The sequence below is a fragment of the Squalius cephalus genome (genome assembly GCF_949319135.1).
Source record: "Squalius cephalus genome assembly, chromosome: 17".
NCBI lineage: Eukaryota > Metazoa > Chordata > Actinopteri > Cypriniformes > Leuciscidae > Squalius > Squalius cephalus.
The window spans coordinates 13,035,666-13,053,893 of record NC_137138.1 but is presented as its reverse complement, the minus strand read 5'-3'; the positions used below and the strand labels follow the sequence as shown (position 1 = coordinate 13,053,893).

The window sequence follows — 18,228 nt, the reverse complement described above, 5'->3', positions numbered from 1 at the left end:
ATAGAAAGTTTGAAATATAAATCTTTTGTACGTTATAAATGCCTTTACACTAACTATAAATTTAATGTGTTCTTTTTCAAATAAAATCTTAGTGGTAGTGTAAAAACAAAGTATGTTTAATGTATGACTATGTACTGAGCCACAGTTTTAGAGTACATTTAGCTTAAATTAGCACTGCTAATGTACATCATCACATTCACTTGCATTTAAATGCATGACATTCCTGTTGCAGATGATGGATAGGCCATTTTGTAACGGACTTTAAGCTCTGTGGCATAATCACTCAGCTAACCCATACATCTCACTAATAAGACTCCTTGCAACACACCTTGTGCAAATTCAAGCGCACACTGTTGTCAGATTCAAACTTGAATCTCTCTCACCAGTAACAGCGCCTCCAGATGGCTGAGGTAGGTCTCTTCACTGGCCAGGATTCCAGACAACACCCTTTTTCTCATCTCCAATCCTTTCTCTAGGTCCAATTCCGCCTGCGTTAACAGAGAAAGAGCTCACTCACACACTTCTGAACAACACACTCTTAAATCACATGACATTAAATTACATACTGGCATTGCTGGAATGAGCTATAAAAAAATGATTTGGCACTGGTTCAATGGAGCTGCTCCCTGGTCTTACAATAACTGTCTTGGCTACAGGAGAATCATGGGCTACATGAGAATCATAACACCTTTGAACTGAATAAGGCCTTTAATTGCTAACCACCAAGCTCTGAGAAAAGCATCAAAGATACTACAGACCACGAATCCATCCAGAAGAGACATATCTATCTTGTGTCATGTGTGTTGGTTACGGCTACATGGGCCTGAAATGTTGGTTTCCATGGCCACAGGACAGGTAGTGGAAACCACAGATGTTTGTAATAGTCTCATGAGACTTTCTAATCCAGATTTCAGGATAAAACATGACTGTGTTGTCATTGCGGACTCTGCTGGCTTGTATCGAGATTTAAAGCTGAAGTGATGCTAAAAGTGATGCACTGCATACATTTCTACTAAATTCACCAACTGATGACAGAGTAAATCCCGTCATTGAATCCTGCAGCAGGGGGGAGGTGGAAATCAAGGTTTTATTCATGAACTCATGGGTGTGAGACTTCTCACCCCAGGGGGCACCCCTGTATTTCTAGACCACCATCTTTTATTCATCCACATATTTATTAATCAAAGCATGTCAGTGTCTTAGCGCATGACAATGAGTTGAGCTCATCTCTACTGCTCAATCAACAACCGTTGCTTATTGAAAACACAAGGATGAATAAGTATTTCTCATTATACACAAAACAGGCGAAAAATTACAAATGGCTTATAAGTAAAAAAAAAAACCATATGTTTAAAGAACATAAACATCAATAATAACAAGAAAAATGTAGATAAATTATTTTTTTTAAAATAGCCACATGTAATTAGAAGACATTTTAAACATAGGGTATATAATAATGGAGTTAATTTAACCTTGTAGAGAACTTTTTACATTAACTTTCCCCATATGTATTTTTTCTGCAAGCTATTTTCAAACGTTATATATCATATTGTACTTTGAAATCCGACCAAATAAAAAACAGAAATGTGACAATATGAGGCCAACATACAGAAAAAAAACGTATGGAAAAGGTATAACTTTCAATATAGTTATTTTCTTGAACATAAGAATTTGTTCATATTTGCTCATTCAAATTCAATCTTTTGGAAATGGGGAGTTTGAATAAAGGAAACTGGACTTTTTTTTGGGTTATTTTCAGCTCAATTGAATAGAGTGGCCATCTAAATCAGCTTTCAGTGACAGCATGATGTAACTTTTCTTAAATGTGCAGACACAGAGAAATTGCACTTGTATATATATTAAAATCGTATATATTTCTGTTCTTACAAGGGTAAGAAAATGTGCATGAAAAAATGGGTGACCATCCCTCGGTAGTGTCATTTGCAGGTTTATTTGCAGCTCAATTTAAGACGTTTACATAGACGTTTACAAATCCCTCTTTGAATCATCCATATTTTAAATCCCTGGCTGTGTGTATGTTGGGTAAACACATAGAGCATCTAGGTGTGCTACTGGGGAAGGGTGTACGAGTGTGTGCAGGTGAGCATCTACTCTGTATTGATTAAAACCCATGTGGGAGCTAAACACTGAGGTCATAAGGATCCAAATAAACTGCTCGCCTCTGGGCATGGTATTGGCAGGGAGGGATATCAATCAATTTGACAGCCAATAGCTGTGTCATTGAAGCAAGTAAGCTCTGTTTTACCATCAGTAATTTAATTTGATGGCATGGCCACTACGCATGATGAAGACAGTTTCCTGAGGCTCTGAAATGAAAGCTATGATAATTTTAAACCTTGGTTGATACAGCATCTAGAAAGAATTTCTTTAGACCACGCATGACTGCATGAAATGAATGATGTGAGATTCTTTTGCACAGTGCCGAGCTATATAATATTTACTAAGCTAAGATAAGCAGTACATTTTTAATTAGAATAGTACTATATGCAGACTCAGCACTTCAGAATCTGCAAGCTTTAAAAACTGGCAAATTTCACAGCTCACTGGATTTGTTGTGTACCATTACCATTGAGGCTATAAATACATGTGGGTTTACTGGTACATTTATTTATAATGGACTGCTTCACAGATGGCATACGGGGTGGATTCTTATCATGGAACAATGCATGCATAAATAAATCTCTAATGCATACTCTTTACCTTCGCATTCCACCAAGAAACCATTCATCTCTCTATGCCCAACAAAATAATTAGCTACTATTATTACAAGGGCATCTGATAAGTCTGACTGGTCATTTGTGGCAATCTGCAGTCAAATATTTTGTATTGTCAATGGCAAGCAATTTCATACATAGCTGTGCTAGCTTTATTGCTCTCATAGCAGTCTGTAATAATAAATAAGTAAATAATGTAGTTATTCAAATGTCAAATTGTCAAAAAAATCAAAATGTCAGATTTCTCTCTGTCTGGCAAGGGGTTTACGGGAAGTGACTTACAGACTTTGAGGACTCGATCGAGCCGGAGGAGAGGGTGTCTCGACTGCTGCGGCTCTTGGAGCTGAGGTGAGGGGAGGAGGAGGGGGAGTCGTCGATGTAGGGCAGGATGTCATGGTGTCGGCGCTGCTCCTCCGCTCGGTCTGCGTCGTAACCGTAGGTGGGCGGAGTGCCTGTAAATGGAACATCTGTGACAAAACAGAAGGAAAAAAAGAGGGATATAGTTCACAAAACCATGTACAAGAGCAGCATCCTATTATTTATGGTAAGTAAAATATCTTTTGAACACTTCTTACTAGCATGTACTGCACAGAAATAAAGCAACTGATTGGTAAAGAACAGTAACTAATATTAAAGTTTATGCCCCATCTCTTAATGTCATCAGCTAAGAGAGTCAGTTTCATATTCTCAGTGTTCAATTGATTCAGTTTCAGTGGTAGTCTAACATTAGCCAAGAGCTCTTAAAGAGCAATGAGATTATGTATTTATGAGTGGGTTTTAAGTTTTTGAATTAATGCAGACAGGCCAGAACTTTCTATATACTTTAAGATCACACATAACTTTTTGGCTTAAAGAGTTTCTCCCGTCGGAGAACGAGACATAAAGGAAGACAAACGCATATGTAGAACAACAGCCCAAGTTCTCTCTTCCTGGACTGGTTTGGCCATTAAGCTGCTGGCAGCCACACTGGAGGATCTCATATTTATTCAACAAAAAGCTCTCAGTTAAAACTAACTGTTTTGCCCTCGTATAGTACATCTGCTACCCCCTGAGAGAAATATGCAGGACATTAAGTCCTTCAGAAAGGTGACACCAAAAACGCTTGACTCATTGCCAGCTTTAAAGGACTGACAGACACAGTGAACTGTCAATTTAAAGTCATTGCTGATGAAACTCCCTTTTTTGGGGGAGTTTTCTGTTGGCAGGTGGGAAAACTCCTGCAATTCTCAAACCAAAGAAAAGGCCATGGCAACATAGTGATTTTTTCACCACACGGAGAGAGGATGGGCAATGTGAGTATTTAGGCTACTTGATGTGGAAAACAGGTTTTCATAGCGTTTCGTGAGGTTTACTAATTGCACAGCCAACAGAGATGTTGACTTTAACATATAGTATGTGTATGACTAGCGTGAAAAATTCATGGATCATTTTGGTTACTCTGAAATAAAACTTACTGTAGAGTCACTTATTTATTTAAAAAATTCTTATTATCAATGTTTAAACCAATTGTGCTGGTTAATATTTTTGTGGAAAGATACTTTTTTTTCTCAGGATTCTATAATGAATAGATAAGTACTTCAAAAGAATAGCATTTAGTTAGAATATGATTAAATATCAAATTATCGATGAATCATAATGTGTGTGAAAATGTTCAGACACAGGTTTTAAGGATAAATATGGCAGTATGAGACCCATTGCATAAAGCCAGATGAGCATAAAACAGCTTTAGCTGACTGAGTCACGCAGCCTTGTCATTGCCTTAGCGTTCATCCTCGCACTCTTGCCTCTGTCATCTCTCTCTCTCTCTTTCCTTCACTTCCCACAGATGTCTGCTGCTCTTAAGCCGAAGGAGCAGCATGCCATGCACATCTGGAGACATCATCAACATTATAAACAATTCTTAAAATCAGACGGCACTTCCAACTCTCTGTGAAGTCTAGACACACGCTTGTACAGTAACAACAAACACATATTCCATATAAATTCTGGACAGTCCCAGACGTAACCTGCAGATGCATTTATTTTGCATTGGCTTGAGGAAAAATCTGCTAGATTTAAACATGGTAAAATGTGTTAAGAACTGTATAATACTACTGCAATAATATTGCTAGCTGAAAGCATAATAAAATTAACCAAAAAATAACTGTGGGCCTGCTCATGGGGAATTAATCCCAGGATCTCTCAGTGCTTGACCTTCTACGGTGTGTTAACTCAGGGTTATTCCCTGCAGGAATGAAGAGTAGATTGAAACCTACAGCATGATGTCCCTTAGTGGCCAACGGGTTTATGGGAAGTGGGGAGGCCTGGGAGATGAACTGCTGCAAACCTGCCAAAATCTCATCATCATGTGTGCCAAAGAGCACAAGATAATCCTATCATTTGGGCTCAGAAAAAAAATAACGAATTTGTGGAAGGAATTGGGGTACTAATGTTTCTGTGAGTGCCGACATCTCCTAAGGGGTCTTTGGATGGAGAGGTGAGGGTAGTGATGGGGGCTGCATCTGCCAGATAAATTAAAAGACACGCCTTCCTCCTCCCATGTGTCACATGTTCCATTAAAGTCTGGAAATAAGAGTGCAGAAGAACGTGTATGTGTGGTACATATTGTGTCCAGCCTCTAGGGAGGGACAAAAACTGGGAAAAGAGATGGAAAATGACACATCAGGGATAAAGAAGTCAGTCCATTTTCTTCCACACAGTCGGTTTTCCTAAATATCCAATTTTCTGGCAATTTAATACCCCCCACCCCTAACCATCCTATACACAGAAAATAAATGAATATGAAGAATGGAAAAGGGGAGGTGAAAATTAAACGGAAATGAGTAAAGCACCACCTCGGGCCACGACTGAATCAAAATGGGATTGCACAAAGAAGCTAATTTGATGAGAGGTGTCATTTTAAGGGCATAAAAATAAAATAATACAGTCTGTGTTGGCTGATATTGCTTTTGCAATCTTGTCCACAGAGAGAGAAAAAATCAATTTAAAAATATAAAACCAAAAAGAAAATGTAGAAAACAATAAAATTACATGTGCATGTGTGAAGTGTTTGGTGTTTCAATGATTAAATAAAAAAAAAAATAGAGATTCGAGGTCAACAAGTTCATTACTGTTTTTTAAGTAATGATTAAAATCTGAGTATGAATTTAGAGATGTGACTTAACAGAAAGGGTCTTAGCATGCTGACAGTATACACAGTCAGCCCTCTCCTAGAAGTTTCTAAATTTGTCCCTAAAGCACCATTGCCACAACCATCTAAGCACCGCTTTGTTAAAAAAAAATCACCACCTTGAACAATAAATGTTAAGAAAATTACTATCAGACTAACCCTAACCCTTGAATTTGAGGGTCTACGTGTCCAATGAAGCCCATTACAGATTATTCCAAATATGTGCCTTGAGTAAAACAAGGCAATTAGATTATTCGTGTGGTTATCTCTAATCTAAGTGGCATGTTTATCTCCAAAGAAATAAACACAACAAGTGATTGGGTTGAATCCAGGAAAGCAGCCAAGTCTGGCGTGTTGCGATCGCACAGGGAAGCGTCCTAGTGTGAGTAAATTAGCCTTTGTCCCAGCAAGAGGAAGAGTGAATCACAACACACCAACACACAGAGGCACCCTGCAATCAACAAGCCGCCATCTACTACCAAACCCTATCTGTCTGTTTGCCCTGACCATGTTTAAAAGCATGACTGCAGAATCGGATTAAAATGTGTCCATGATGCTGCCACAAATTCCCCCCTGAGTCCTTCCTCTGCCACAGGTTTATGTGAATGAATGATTTAAACACGGATTTGTCACACTCAAATCAATGTCTTAATGCACGTTTATGTGTATGTTAGTATGCACTTTTGTCCATTTTTATGACAAGCTGAGATCCATTAAACTTCCATTTCCAAACATTCAAGTCTTTAAAAGTGATTTGGAAAATATAGTATTAAATGACAAAAAAAAGTAATCCTGTCTGACTGAATTGATGTCTATATTATTGCTAAATTCTAACAACTATGTCAGTCCTATCATGTAAACTAAGAAAAATGTGTACTATGTTTTCTGGAGAAGAGAGGTGCTGTTGCAGAACAGACTGAGAAAGACTGAAATCTTCATAAATAGTTCCCTGTGATTAAATCATGACTAATTCAGTTAAGTCAGAGGAAATTCCCAGAAGTGTCTAAAAAGCAAGAAAAACAAGCACCGTCTTATCTAGCACCCTTCCCAATGGTAACTCTGTTTACCAATCTGCTTTCATGACAACATTTCATGCCAGTTGAAGAGACAAGGAAAGTGCTAAACATGAAAAACTAGCATCCGTTTCAAGGAGATGGCTGGCTCAGCGGGGAACCTGGACGATAACAACTGTGATTATGTCACAACTGATTTCAGCTTTACACAATTTGCACTGATGTCAGACTCACCAACTCCACATGGTTTATGTACCCCCAGAACCGCATGGCAGAAAGAGGGTGGCCCAGCGAGATGACTTCCTGCCAACTGTTCACTGTAGACGCCGGAGCATACTTGTCTAAGCACTCTTCTAATGACACCATTAATTATCAAGTCATGTCATCTGCATGACTGATATTTTGCAATTTGTTACGAATTTGACAACCATTAAAATCTTCGAGTCAAGTGGACAATTATGCAGTCAGGCCTAATTGAAGAGTGTGACCAAAAAAGGCTGGTATATATTACATAAATTATCTAATGACAATATTTGTTCAGAATGTTACCAAATCAGGCATAACATACTAGATTTGTTCATTTTCTGATTGATTCAGTTAAAAGAACCAGTTTAAAAGAGACTAGTCACACTGTATTGATTCACAACAGAAACAGTTCATTAGAGTTACCTGTTCGTGAATCTGATTACCTGTATGTTACTGAAACACTAAAAAGTGCAGGTTCACAAGAGTCATTTGTCTTCGAAAAAGGCTTCACTGGTTGCACTGTATGTTTCTGATTTACTAAACAGAACTGGTTCAGAAGAGTCATTAGTTCATGATTCGGATTACAGTGGTTGTGCTGTATGTTTTTGAGTCAAAGAGAACAGGTTAAGAGACATTTGTCTGTTAATCAGTTGACATTGATTACGCTTTATTACTGATTATCACTGATTACGTGTTACTGATTCACTAAAAATAACTTATTCATAGTCATTGTTCGTGACTTGGGTTACACTGGTTGTGCTGTATGTTTCTGAATCATTAAAAGGAACCGCTTCACAACAGTCATTTGTTCATGAATCTGACTGCACTTGTTCGGCTGTATGTTTTTTAATCATGAGAGTTTCTTTAATCAGACCCTGTAATAGTGATGCCTGTCTTAAACACTACTTATTAGGTAACAGTATTCTTTATCTTCAGTTGTCCTGTTTGCTCAACCAAAAGAAATTGTGCATTTAAAACACAACGTGCCAAGCAGGATCATCAATTTCCCAGGAGGCTTTGCAATCCAGGTTATAGAGGCAGGCTGAGAATGCACTGGAGCTCTAAATCTTTAGGATGGTCTTAAACACATGACTGCTTCCCCCTAATGCACCATCAGTATGTGATATCCTGGATCTGAAGCGGGAGGTCATTAATTTATCTATGCATTACCTGGTGTTTCACAGTCATCCTCTAGCTTTCAAGAGATGTTCCTTCCTCATAAAATGCAGATTTAGAATGCAGAAGAGCATGTTATAGATGCATTAAACTGGCTGATTAAAAAAATAATAAATCTGAGATCAGCATCCGTTCATGGTGTTAAATCTATTCTAAGATTTCACAGGTTCTTTCATCCACCACTTGTCTCACAAAACAAGTGTGTCTCAGTCAAAAATAGTTCCTAAAAAGATTGTACATTGTGTGTGTGGGGTCACCGGTAAGGAGAAAGGTTAAAGGTGGCCTGTTGTGTGCTCATGTATCTCAGGTTTCAAATGGCATATGGCTCTCAGTGCTGGTCACCAAGGAGATGCCAGAAAAAGCTGAGTCAGCCCTGAACATTAATGCTGGAAAAACACACTCCCCTTTCCACCTCGGTGCTTTCTGTGTGTCTCTTTCGATGTCCTATCTCTGTACTCTTTCTGTAGTAGATGAGTAGCAGGGTCAAGAATCTGTCCTGTCGATCATGAGTGGTGTGTCTAGCTAAAAACCAACCATCACCTTGTTAGGAAAAACAACAGGCCCAATCTCAGACTGAAGCAGAACACGCCACCCATAACAGATTTTCAATAACGTATCCATGACATCCGAAACCAGCTGTTATCACTGACACAACCTCTCTGAGCAAACAGGAAGTTTGAAGTGAAAAGAGACCCATCTTAATACTGGCCCTTTACACTTTTTTTTTTTCACTAGCTTACAAAAAAAATCCACATGCACATTAGTTCTGAGCCCAGCAGGACCAAAATTGGCAATGGCATACAGAACAGCAGCCGCAGAGTTTGCTCTTATCATTAGCAAACAGAAGCCTCTGACAAAGGAGCAAATCTTGCTTAATCTGCTGTTAAACAGATGCCCAAAATCACACCCCTGGCATTGTGGCATTAGCTCTTTTCAGAATTCAAGCTGAAAGATTTGTGAGCTAACGTGGAAATGTAGCCCAGGTAATGGCAAAGCAAACTGAAAGGTTGATTCATTTTGTTTTGATTGGTTGGCAAATGACAAAGAAGGTCGGATTTGTGAGTTTGGTAAGTTTACTTGCTCTAAAATGCAAATAACACCATTCTTTTTTTTCCCTTTCCAGTCTTATGACCAGCTCTTCAGACTGAAAACTCATTAGAAATCACCTACACTACTACCGTTCAAAAGTTTGGGGTCTGTGAGAATTTTTTTCTTGACAGAAATTAATACTTCTATTCAGCAAAGATGCATTAAATTGATCAAAAGTGAAGACATTTATAATTTCACAAAATATTTTTTGTGTCAAATAAATGCTGTTCTTTTGAACAGATTTTACATTTTAAAGAGAAATTTTAAATTGTATTAATATTTCTCAATATTACTGTTTTCACTGTATTTTTATCAAATAAATGCGTGCTTAGTGAGCATTAGAGACTTCTTTCAAACACATTTAAAAACATGTGTGGTGCAATTATGGGTTCTTGGTTTTCTTTTAATTGATGAGGGTAACAAAATTTACTTTTACAGTAGTTGACAGTACAGGCCTACACATTTACCTATGAACCATGTACATAATAGAGTTGTCTATTTTCCATCTCTTTTGCTGAATTTTTTGAGCAACACCTGGTTCATTCATCTTCCATCACTCATGTCACATCAATATGATTTTTCACTTTGTCAAAACAACAGAGCACAGGGAGATCTGAAGATACGTCCCACTGTAACACACATCATTACATCCTCCAGCTGCCGTAGAGACCAGATCTATCCTTCCTCTGCTCCTTTGGAAGGAGTTAATATATTCAGTTTGGGTTAAAAGAGTATGTTTAAAACAAAAACTCTTGGCTGGCCTGCGAGTAAAGCTTGGGGATCGTAGGATTAATGCAGCGCTCTCTGTTTCACTCTAATTTATGATTGAGAGTTTCAGACTCTAAGGCTAAAAACTGCCACCTTAAAATGGCATTATTTCATATAAACCTAGTAATAAAACAAATCTCTAACTCTTGCTCTAACTTTTTTTTATACAACGAAAGTGAATGCTGACCAGGAGTTGTCAAACTTCAAAAATTACGTTTGTGTGAGGAAACATCTTTTGTGTTTCATGGAGAGAGAAAAAAGAAGAAAACTATATTGAACAACATGAGGGTTTTTTAATGATTTTATTTTTTCTCTTTTCTCTTAAACATCTTACTAATGTTTTATATAAATTCTTCAGTGAATTTTCACTTTCTCCATGCTGCACAAAACTGTTGTTAAGTGGTTGTATCTGTGCATGTTTGTGTGTATGAATGTGTACAAATGAACATCCCTTTCCACAATAGAAACAGAGAAGAGGAAAAATCCTTGAAACAGATGCCTTGACCACACTTCAGAGATGGCCTCCACCGTGAGACTCAACCAGTGGAGTCAGCAGACCTGACCCAGACTCTGAAACATCAGGCCTCCTCAGTGCACACATATCTAGAGAATTTAAGGACAACACCAAGTTACTAGAAACCTCTCATTCCAATGAATATTCTTCAACATTACCAATTCTGTTATGACAATGAATTAACTTTGTATTCATGTAGTTAATTTACATAAACTACCTTTCAAAAGATTTTTTTTAAAGAAACAAATACTTTTATTTAACGATTTTGCATTACATTGATCAAAAGTTACAGTAAAGACATTTAATGTTACAAAAGATTTCTAGTTCAAAATGCTGTTCTTTTAAACTTTTATTAATCAAAGAATCCTGAAAAAACTGTGTCATGGTTTCCACAAAAACATTAATCAGCACAACTGTTTTCAACATTGATAATAATAAGAAGTTTCTTGAGGACCAAATCAGCATATTAGATCAGCATTCGGCTTTGCCATCACAGGAATAAATTACATTTTTAAAATATATTACAATAGTTTTATTTTATTTTATTGTAATACATAAAAATATTATGTTTTTTACTGTATTTTTGATCAAGTAAATGTAGCCTTGAGCATAAGAAGCTTATTTTTTGAGATCTTAAGATTTTCTTACTTATCTTACTTTCTTACAATATAGAAAATTCTATTTTTCTAATGCAGATTTAGTAAGCCTAATCAAACTAATTCTATTCAAATCTATTCTGCCAACTCTTCCATGCCACATGTCCCCCCCCCCCCCCCACCACCATCCACTTGCAAGTGAAAGCTTTCTTTAAAATTAAATGTCTTTCCATCAAAACGAGGAGAATGCCGCCGTCAGCAGAGGCAGCCCTCTGTCAAACAAAGGAGATTTCCCTGTGGAGCACGTGTCCTAAAACAATGTGGAAAAGACCTCCGTGTGCATGCTAGGGGGTCTAGGACTGAGATGGAGTTGAAGGCGGGTTGGGGGAGGGGCAAAAATAAGAAAGGGATAATGGGGAGGTGGTACTACAAAACCGCTGCAGTGCTGCTGCACCACCATCTACTACACCGACCAGATGTGCACATGGCTGCCACACACAATACAGCACATCAAGGGCACTGGGAGTGAGTACACACAAACATAATCATTAATAACATGCATCAAGATCAAAGTGATAAGGTTTACGCAAATGTACAAACACACATGGCTAATGATGGCAGTGAGGTGGACATGATCCTGCCAGACTGGAGAAAAGAACCCAGTACTTAAATCCAAAATACAGACCAAATGTGCTGAAGAAAGACAGAGAGAAATGGACAGAGAGAGAGAGAGAGAGAGAGAGAGCGATAACAAGCAGGAGGGGCAAAATTCAGCATGTGTCAACCTAAAAGAACAAAAGAACGCTGCATTCGGTCATCATTGTGACATGAGACACTGAGAAAAATCAATAAATTTGGGGTGGATTCACAGAAACTGCAATTCAATAGCACAAATTGAATGTGGCCGATTCCCCTGAGATTTCAAAAACAACCCTCAGGCCACGGATCTGCTTTTCCACAGATCAACACACACAAACATTAACACAGAACATTACAGCTGGACTACAATCAAATATACCAAAAAATATAATGTACTTCATATAAAATAGTAAAACAAAATTATTCTAATTATCCCCAAAAGCATTGTTCACCCTTCAAAAATGGTCCTAGTAGAGCGAGCAAAATGGCCCAAAAAGGGGGAAGGAAAAGCTAATACACAAATGCATCTAAAACCACTATAAACCACTGATTCATGATGTTACCACAGACAGATGGTTTTTAGGCACATATAGTGTAGACACTGAGGATGGATGTGTCACTAGAACAGCCATCATGCTGTCAATACTTCACACAACCAATATCATTTCAGGATGACGTGCAGTTTTCTTTCCCTGACTGATAAAAGGATTACACATAAAAGGTCCATAATAAGACAACTTGAGGCTGGATTGATGCACTGACTTCCCTTTCTCTTATCTGTCTGTTCCTCTGAACACAGTAAGAACACAGACTAGATTGTCAAGAGGATTTGATGCATGCCCGTCATTTTGCCCCACAATTTGATTACCCTTCATTCATTATTTTTTGGTTATGCTTCATATTAAAATTCATTCTGCAGATTTTCCCGGTGTTATTTTAGAATTATTTAAGCAGATTTTCCCTGTGTTATTTTAACATTTTTTATATTATAATTTATTACATAATTTATTTATCTATTGTATTTATTAATATTTTTGAATTAGCTATTATTTTTATATTTTCAGTTTTCATTCAATTTGTTTTAAATTTTTGTGATTTTGTTATGTGCTTTTGTCATTTTTATAATTGTAAAAAAAAATAAGGTTCTTCATATAATACTCGTTTTATTTTATTTTAGATTTATTTCAATTAACTTGTGGACTTAACAATTAATGGAGTCTAAAATGTGAATATAAATTCATCCTTGTATCCACACAGAGAGAGAACTTGATGGAAAGTCAACCCCACAGTGACCAGTATTAACTGGCCAAGAGGAAGTACCACAGGTCAGCCGCCCACGCAGCAAACCTCTCAACAGGAGCTGTCATCTAGACAGGGAAACAGCCAGGGTTCTAATTCAACACAAAAGGATATAATACAAGGAGACGCCAAAGAGAATTCACTAAATGTTACTCAAGTCATCCTGTTCTCATACTACATAATCAAGTGAGATACAGTGATCACAGGCAAAAATTACCAACATTTAAGATGTTTATCTAGAATCTAGAGAGTTTATCTTGTCATGTGTGCTTGTGAGAGAGCAAATGTTCTAATGGTGTAGTAGGCTGAATGGCCTTCTAATGGTGTAGTAGGCTCAATGTCAAAAGACCAACCAGCACAGGTGCATTTTAAAAGAAGACCATTTTTAAAAGAAGATTGTTATTGGTGAAACTGTAAAAGCTTGTCCTGGATGCTGATCATTACAACATTGCAACAAAGCACGTTAAACAGGACTAGAATGGGAGCATCCAGGTGCTTAACCAACCAATCAGATGACAAGGTCTGTGCGGTGTCATGGCAACACAATCTTGGCTCCTTCCATGAAGTGAATGGATTCACCTCCAGTAGCTCACAAAAAAATGCAGTTCACCGGCATCCACCTGCAATCTTCTAAGATCTTATTTTGACAAACTCCATATGAAGTTAGTTATAGATCAACATTTAGCTAAAGTAGGCTATGACCAGAAACATTCCATTGACAACCATGTTTGTTCTAGTAATCTTTCAGTGGGGAGGCTTTTGTGGGGGTAATTGGCCACTTTGTGGAGGAGAATGTGTGGAGAAGATGTGTGTTACTGAAAATAAAAAGAATACGTGATATCACCAAGGGCTCCCAGAACAACCTCAGGGCAGAGGCGGCAAACTGTCACATATCAAGTGGGTGGTGATGTAATGTGAAGATGTTTTTCAAGCGGGTTGTGTGGGACTGAATTGATCTGTACAGCCCATTTACTCAATGAGAGCCACCCCAATGCACTGTATGTGCACATAATTTCCTCTAATCTGTCCATGCAAAATACAACAGTATCTCTAATAAATAAAAAATCAAAGAGTGATATCTGTGTGTTGAGAAGTAGATGGTGCACAGCAGGAGAGGGTTATACATTAGATAGATCACACAAAAATTTTAATTATGTCATTTACTCACCCTCATGTCATTCCTGTATGACTTTCTTTACGTTGATCACAAAAGGATAAATACTGAATAATGTACGCAATTACAATAAATTTGGACTGTTTAAGCTTTAAAAGTTCAATAAAAGCTATTTTTATTTATTTATGATATTAAAACTCTGGTCTAAAATGATAAGAGAATATTTAATTAAAATTATATCAAATATATAATACGCATTTTTTCCATATTATGGTCAATAACTATTAAAATAACATTTAAAATTCTGAATAACATCTATAATATTTTGAAACAACAAATGGTTATTTAAATGTTACAAGTGAATTTAGAAATCACATTATAATGTACAAAAAAATGCATTAAATAAAGTGAATAAATGCTCATTTATTAAAAATGTATTAAATGCATTAAATAAATTTCATTTAATTACTAGTGTTAAAGATAAACTTTAAATGAGTGTTAAATTATTCCCAAAGTAGTCTAAATGACCCTAAAAAAAGGGCAGTTGTCAATATTTTTCAGTGAATGACAACTTCATTTTACACAAAGCTATCATATGACTTCAGAAGACTTTGAATATAATGTTGTACGTTGTACATACCACTTTTTTCCCCCTAAATCTTGACATACTCTATCCTCATTCCCTTCATTACATCGAATAGTGTAAACAGGATATTCTTCAAATTTTTTCTTTGTGTTTCACAAAACAGACAAAGTCATACTGACACCAGTGTACATGGCGCTAATAAAGAAAACAAAATAAATTGCCATCTGAAAAGCTAATACACTAGGGCTTACTGTAATTTTCAAATTATCGATAATGCTTTTCGGTTTGGGAATTTCAGCTGCCGCATTACTTTTTTATGAGTTTCTGAGTATGTCTGAATAAGGAGGCCCTTGGGCAGTGGCCATTTGCTTATGTACAACTTGTGAGCTCAGAGTGTGTGTGTCTGTGTGTAAGACGGACAGACAACCCTAACCTACACCCATCAATGATTAATGAACAGCCTCTACATCAGACACCAAAAACCCACCCTGATACATGAGCCTAAAGCCATATACCGTATGCATCCATCTACGACACAACAAAGACGACTAATGGGTCGCTCAGCAGCCCCTAATGAGACAGCAGGGCATTGGCTCATGCTACTGCATTATCAATCAGCATCATAATATTCCAAAACAAATCAATACACCTTTAGTGCTGCTCAGTGCTCTCACAAAGTATCTATTGCAAACTGCATCTGATTGAAGCATAGTGCTTACAATATAGTCAAAAGTATTATGCTCCATTGTCCAACATATCAACGCCAATAGTGCTATAACATCCATTTCTAAGAAATAAAACAACTCGCAGCATTAAAGAATTGAAAGAAGCTCTGAAGGTGAGTATGTGACAGAAAAGCTAAAAACACAAAAAATACATATTGAAGAAAGAAAAAAAAATACTAGAAATGAACTGAGCCCACTGTGTCTGGTTAGCTAATAAGTCAGATTTAGCCACATCAAATCATTTCAGTTGTCTTCTTTTCTTGTTCTTGTAAGACATGCACTGGATGTACCAGAGCATGCAAGCCTAAAAATGTCTCTCAGAGAGGCTTTTCTAAATATCCGCTGTCAAATACTTGACAAAACAAATAAAAGTCAGAGCAGGAACTCATTAAAAAATGCTGAGGATGTCACACTCTAATGTACTCAAAGAAAAGCTCTAGAGGAATTCAGGTTGTCCATGTGACCTCATGCTCTGTTTGGTTGACCAATCAGATGTGACAGAGCGGTGTGGCCATAGTGGGTTTCCAAAGCACACGATACCCAGTCATGCCAGAATTTATTGTAAGTGTGTGTGTGGAGGGGACTTCACAATCCTTAATCGCTGACCCCAAGAAAAATGAGCATTTAGAAAAGTGGAGGAAGAGAGTGTGGGAACCCAGCACGTGTTCACACTCCCTTTCTCCTCCTCTCCCAAAACAAGTTCAGTCTTCCATGTCTTTACATTCCTAGCGATGCCCTCCCATTTTTGTTCCCCTGGGCTCCGGTTGTCTGTGGGGGCGTCCAGACTCCAGACACATGGCTGCCCATTAAAACAAGATAACCCACGACCTTATTCTGCCCTGCCCCTTAACTAGTCATGAAGGCGACGGTGGTCTGAGTGTCAGGGATCACAGAGTTTATCTAAACAAGCAGTTTTGGACAGCAAGTCACCATCTGTTTTATTGATTCAAATGACAGAAACTCTTATTTCATGCCTCAATATCTCACTGCTGACCTATTTTCCTTCTCTCTTCCATTCACTTCCGCCCAAATCACTAGCTCTTTCACGCCTCTTGAAACAACACGATCCATCAACATGTTCCCAGCTAAACCTGGTCTCCTCATCAGCGTTTCAACACCTTCTAATGAGAGTGTGTCAGCTGACCTAGAGACGACAGGACAAGGGTAAATGTGTATGCGTGTTTTAAGGGGCGTTAAAGCTGTAATTTTTTTTTGTAAAAATCAAAAACCCAGTTCAATAGGCAGAGAATACTGCAAGTAAATTAGCAGATTGATTTCCCCCCCAAAAAGTACATGGGTCAATGATGTGCTGCTTTTGTCCTAAATTTTTTGTCCTATGTATTCAAGTATTCAAAAATACAATCAAAATGCAATTCATCCATACAATGAATAGAATCCGCCTCTTGATGAGCATGTTTTTTAATATGGAGGGGGGATGACCTTAATTCATTAAAAGAGAACATTCTTAAAGGGACACTCCACCCATTTGCATTAAGCTTTGCATTGTTAGAAACCCAGTCATACTATTGAATGGTCGTGCAACACTCTCATTTTCCCCTGAGACGGGAGAAATCCGTTATTTACCTCTTACACTTCCTCCTACAATGACGCAAAAATCGTCATTTTGCGTCATTGTAGGAGGAAGTGTAAGAGGGGGGGATTTCTGTTGAGACTACAAACACTCGTTCCTCATCTTTCCCAGGGGGCGGGACCCGCTCACGCTACAGACCTATTACAGATCAGTGGGTGGGACTTTACTCTCTGAAACTGAAAGCAATATCCTCCATCTTGTTTGAAGCTAAGCTAACAGGCGCTGTGGAGACAGATGTAAAGTAATGACAATAGCGGAGGAGAGTACTCAATATGATATAGAAGAAGATGATTTCGGAAGTCTGATGCTTGAATCAGGTGTTTGTGGCTACCTTTACAAGCCGCATTATAGCGAAGAGCAGCCGAGGCAGAAGAACTGCCTGCCGCGGACGAGGAGCCCGGACTGGCTCGAGTTAGGGCGGACTGGTGGCGCCGGTGATCTCACTATGCAACTATGAACCGCTACGAACACAGAGATAGAGTCCGTCTGCGGCAAAGAATTTCAACGATGACAATTTCTCCAGGACGAAATCTCTGAATCAGACGAGGACACGGACGTTTGTGTTGTGAACTATCCTAGTTTCGCACCGCATATGTTTTGACTGAACATCCAGGTACCATGCAATAATTCACCTTTTCGAAAGAAATACAAACGAGGAGTAATGCACTAATGAGTTCGCCAACTAACTAGACATTTTGTGTGAAATGAATTTCAAGCTCTGGTGGTAGCTAGCCTTGTAGACGGAAGAGTGATTTCTCTTATAGGCAGATATGCGCTTTCTGGATTAGTGGGAGTGGCTTGCGGAGCTGTGCAATGTGGTGTATTGTGGGAGTTGTTGTCTTTCATACAAATGCGTCCTGAAGTTATTTTTTGTCTTTCCTCGCCACGAAGGCACCAAATTCAAAATTTATTTTACATTTCGACTACATATATGACCCACTTTAAATAAAAAACAATGTTCAAATGGG

The 18,228-nt window shown here is 37.9% G+C and overlaps 1 protein-coding gene across 1 annotated transcript in view; it reads right to left on the bottom strand.

Moving 5' to 3' along the window:
- The window catches only part of bcr (BCR activator of RhoGEF and GTPase), a 63,336-nt gene that overhangs the window by 26,684 nt on the left and 18,424 nt on the right, over positions 1-18,228 (bottom strand). Inside the window, exons 2-3 of the mRNA XM_079847362.1 lie at positions 3,018-3,202; positions 384-488 (exon numbers count right to left, since the gene is read on the bottom strand). Coding sequence (XP_079703488.1) covers positions 384-488; positions 3,018-3,202 — 290 coding nt within the window. The remainder of the gene's footprint in view (positions 1-383; positions 489-3,017; positions 3,203-18,228) is intronic.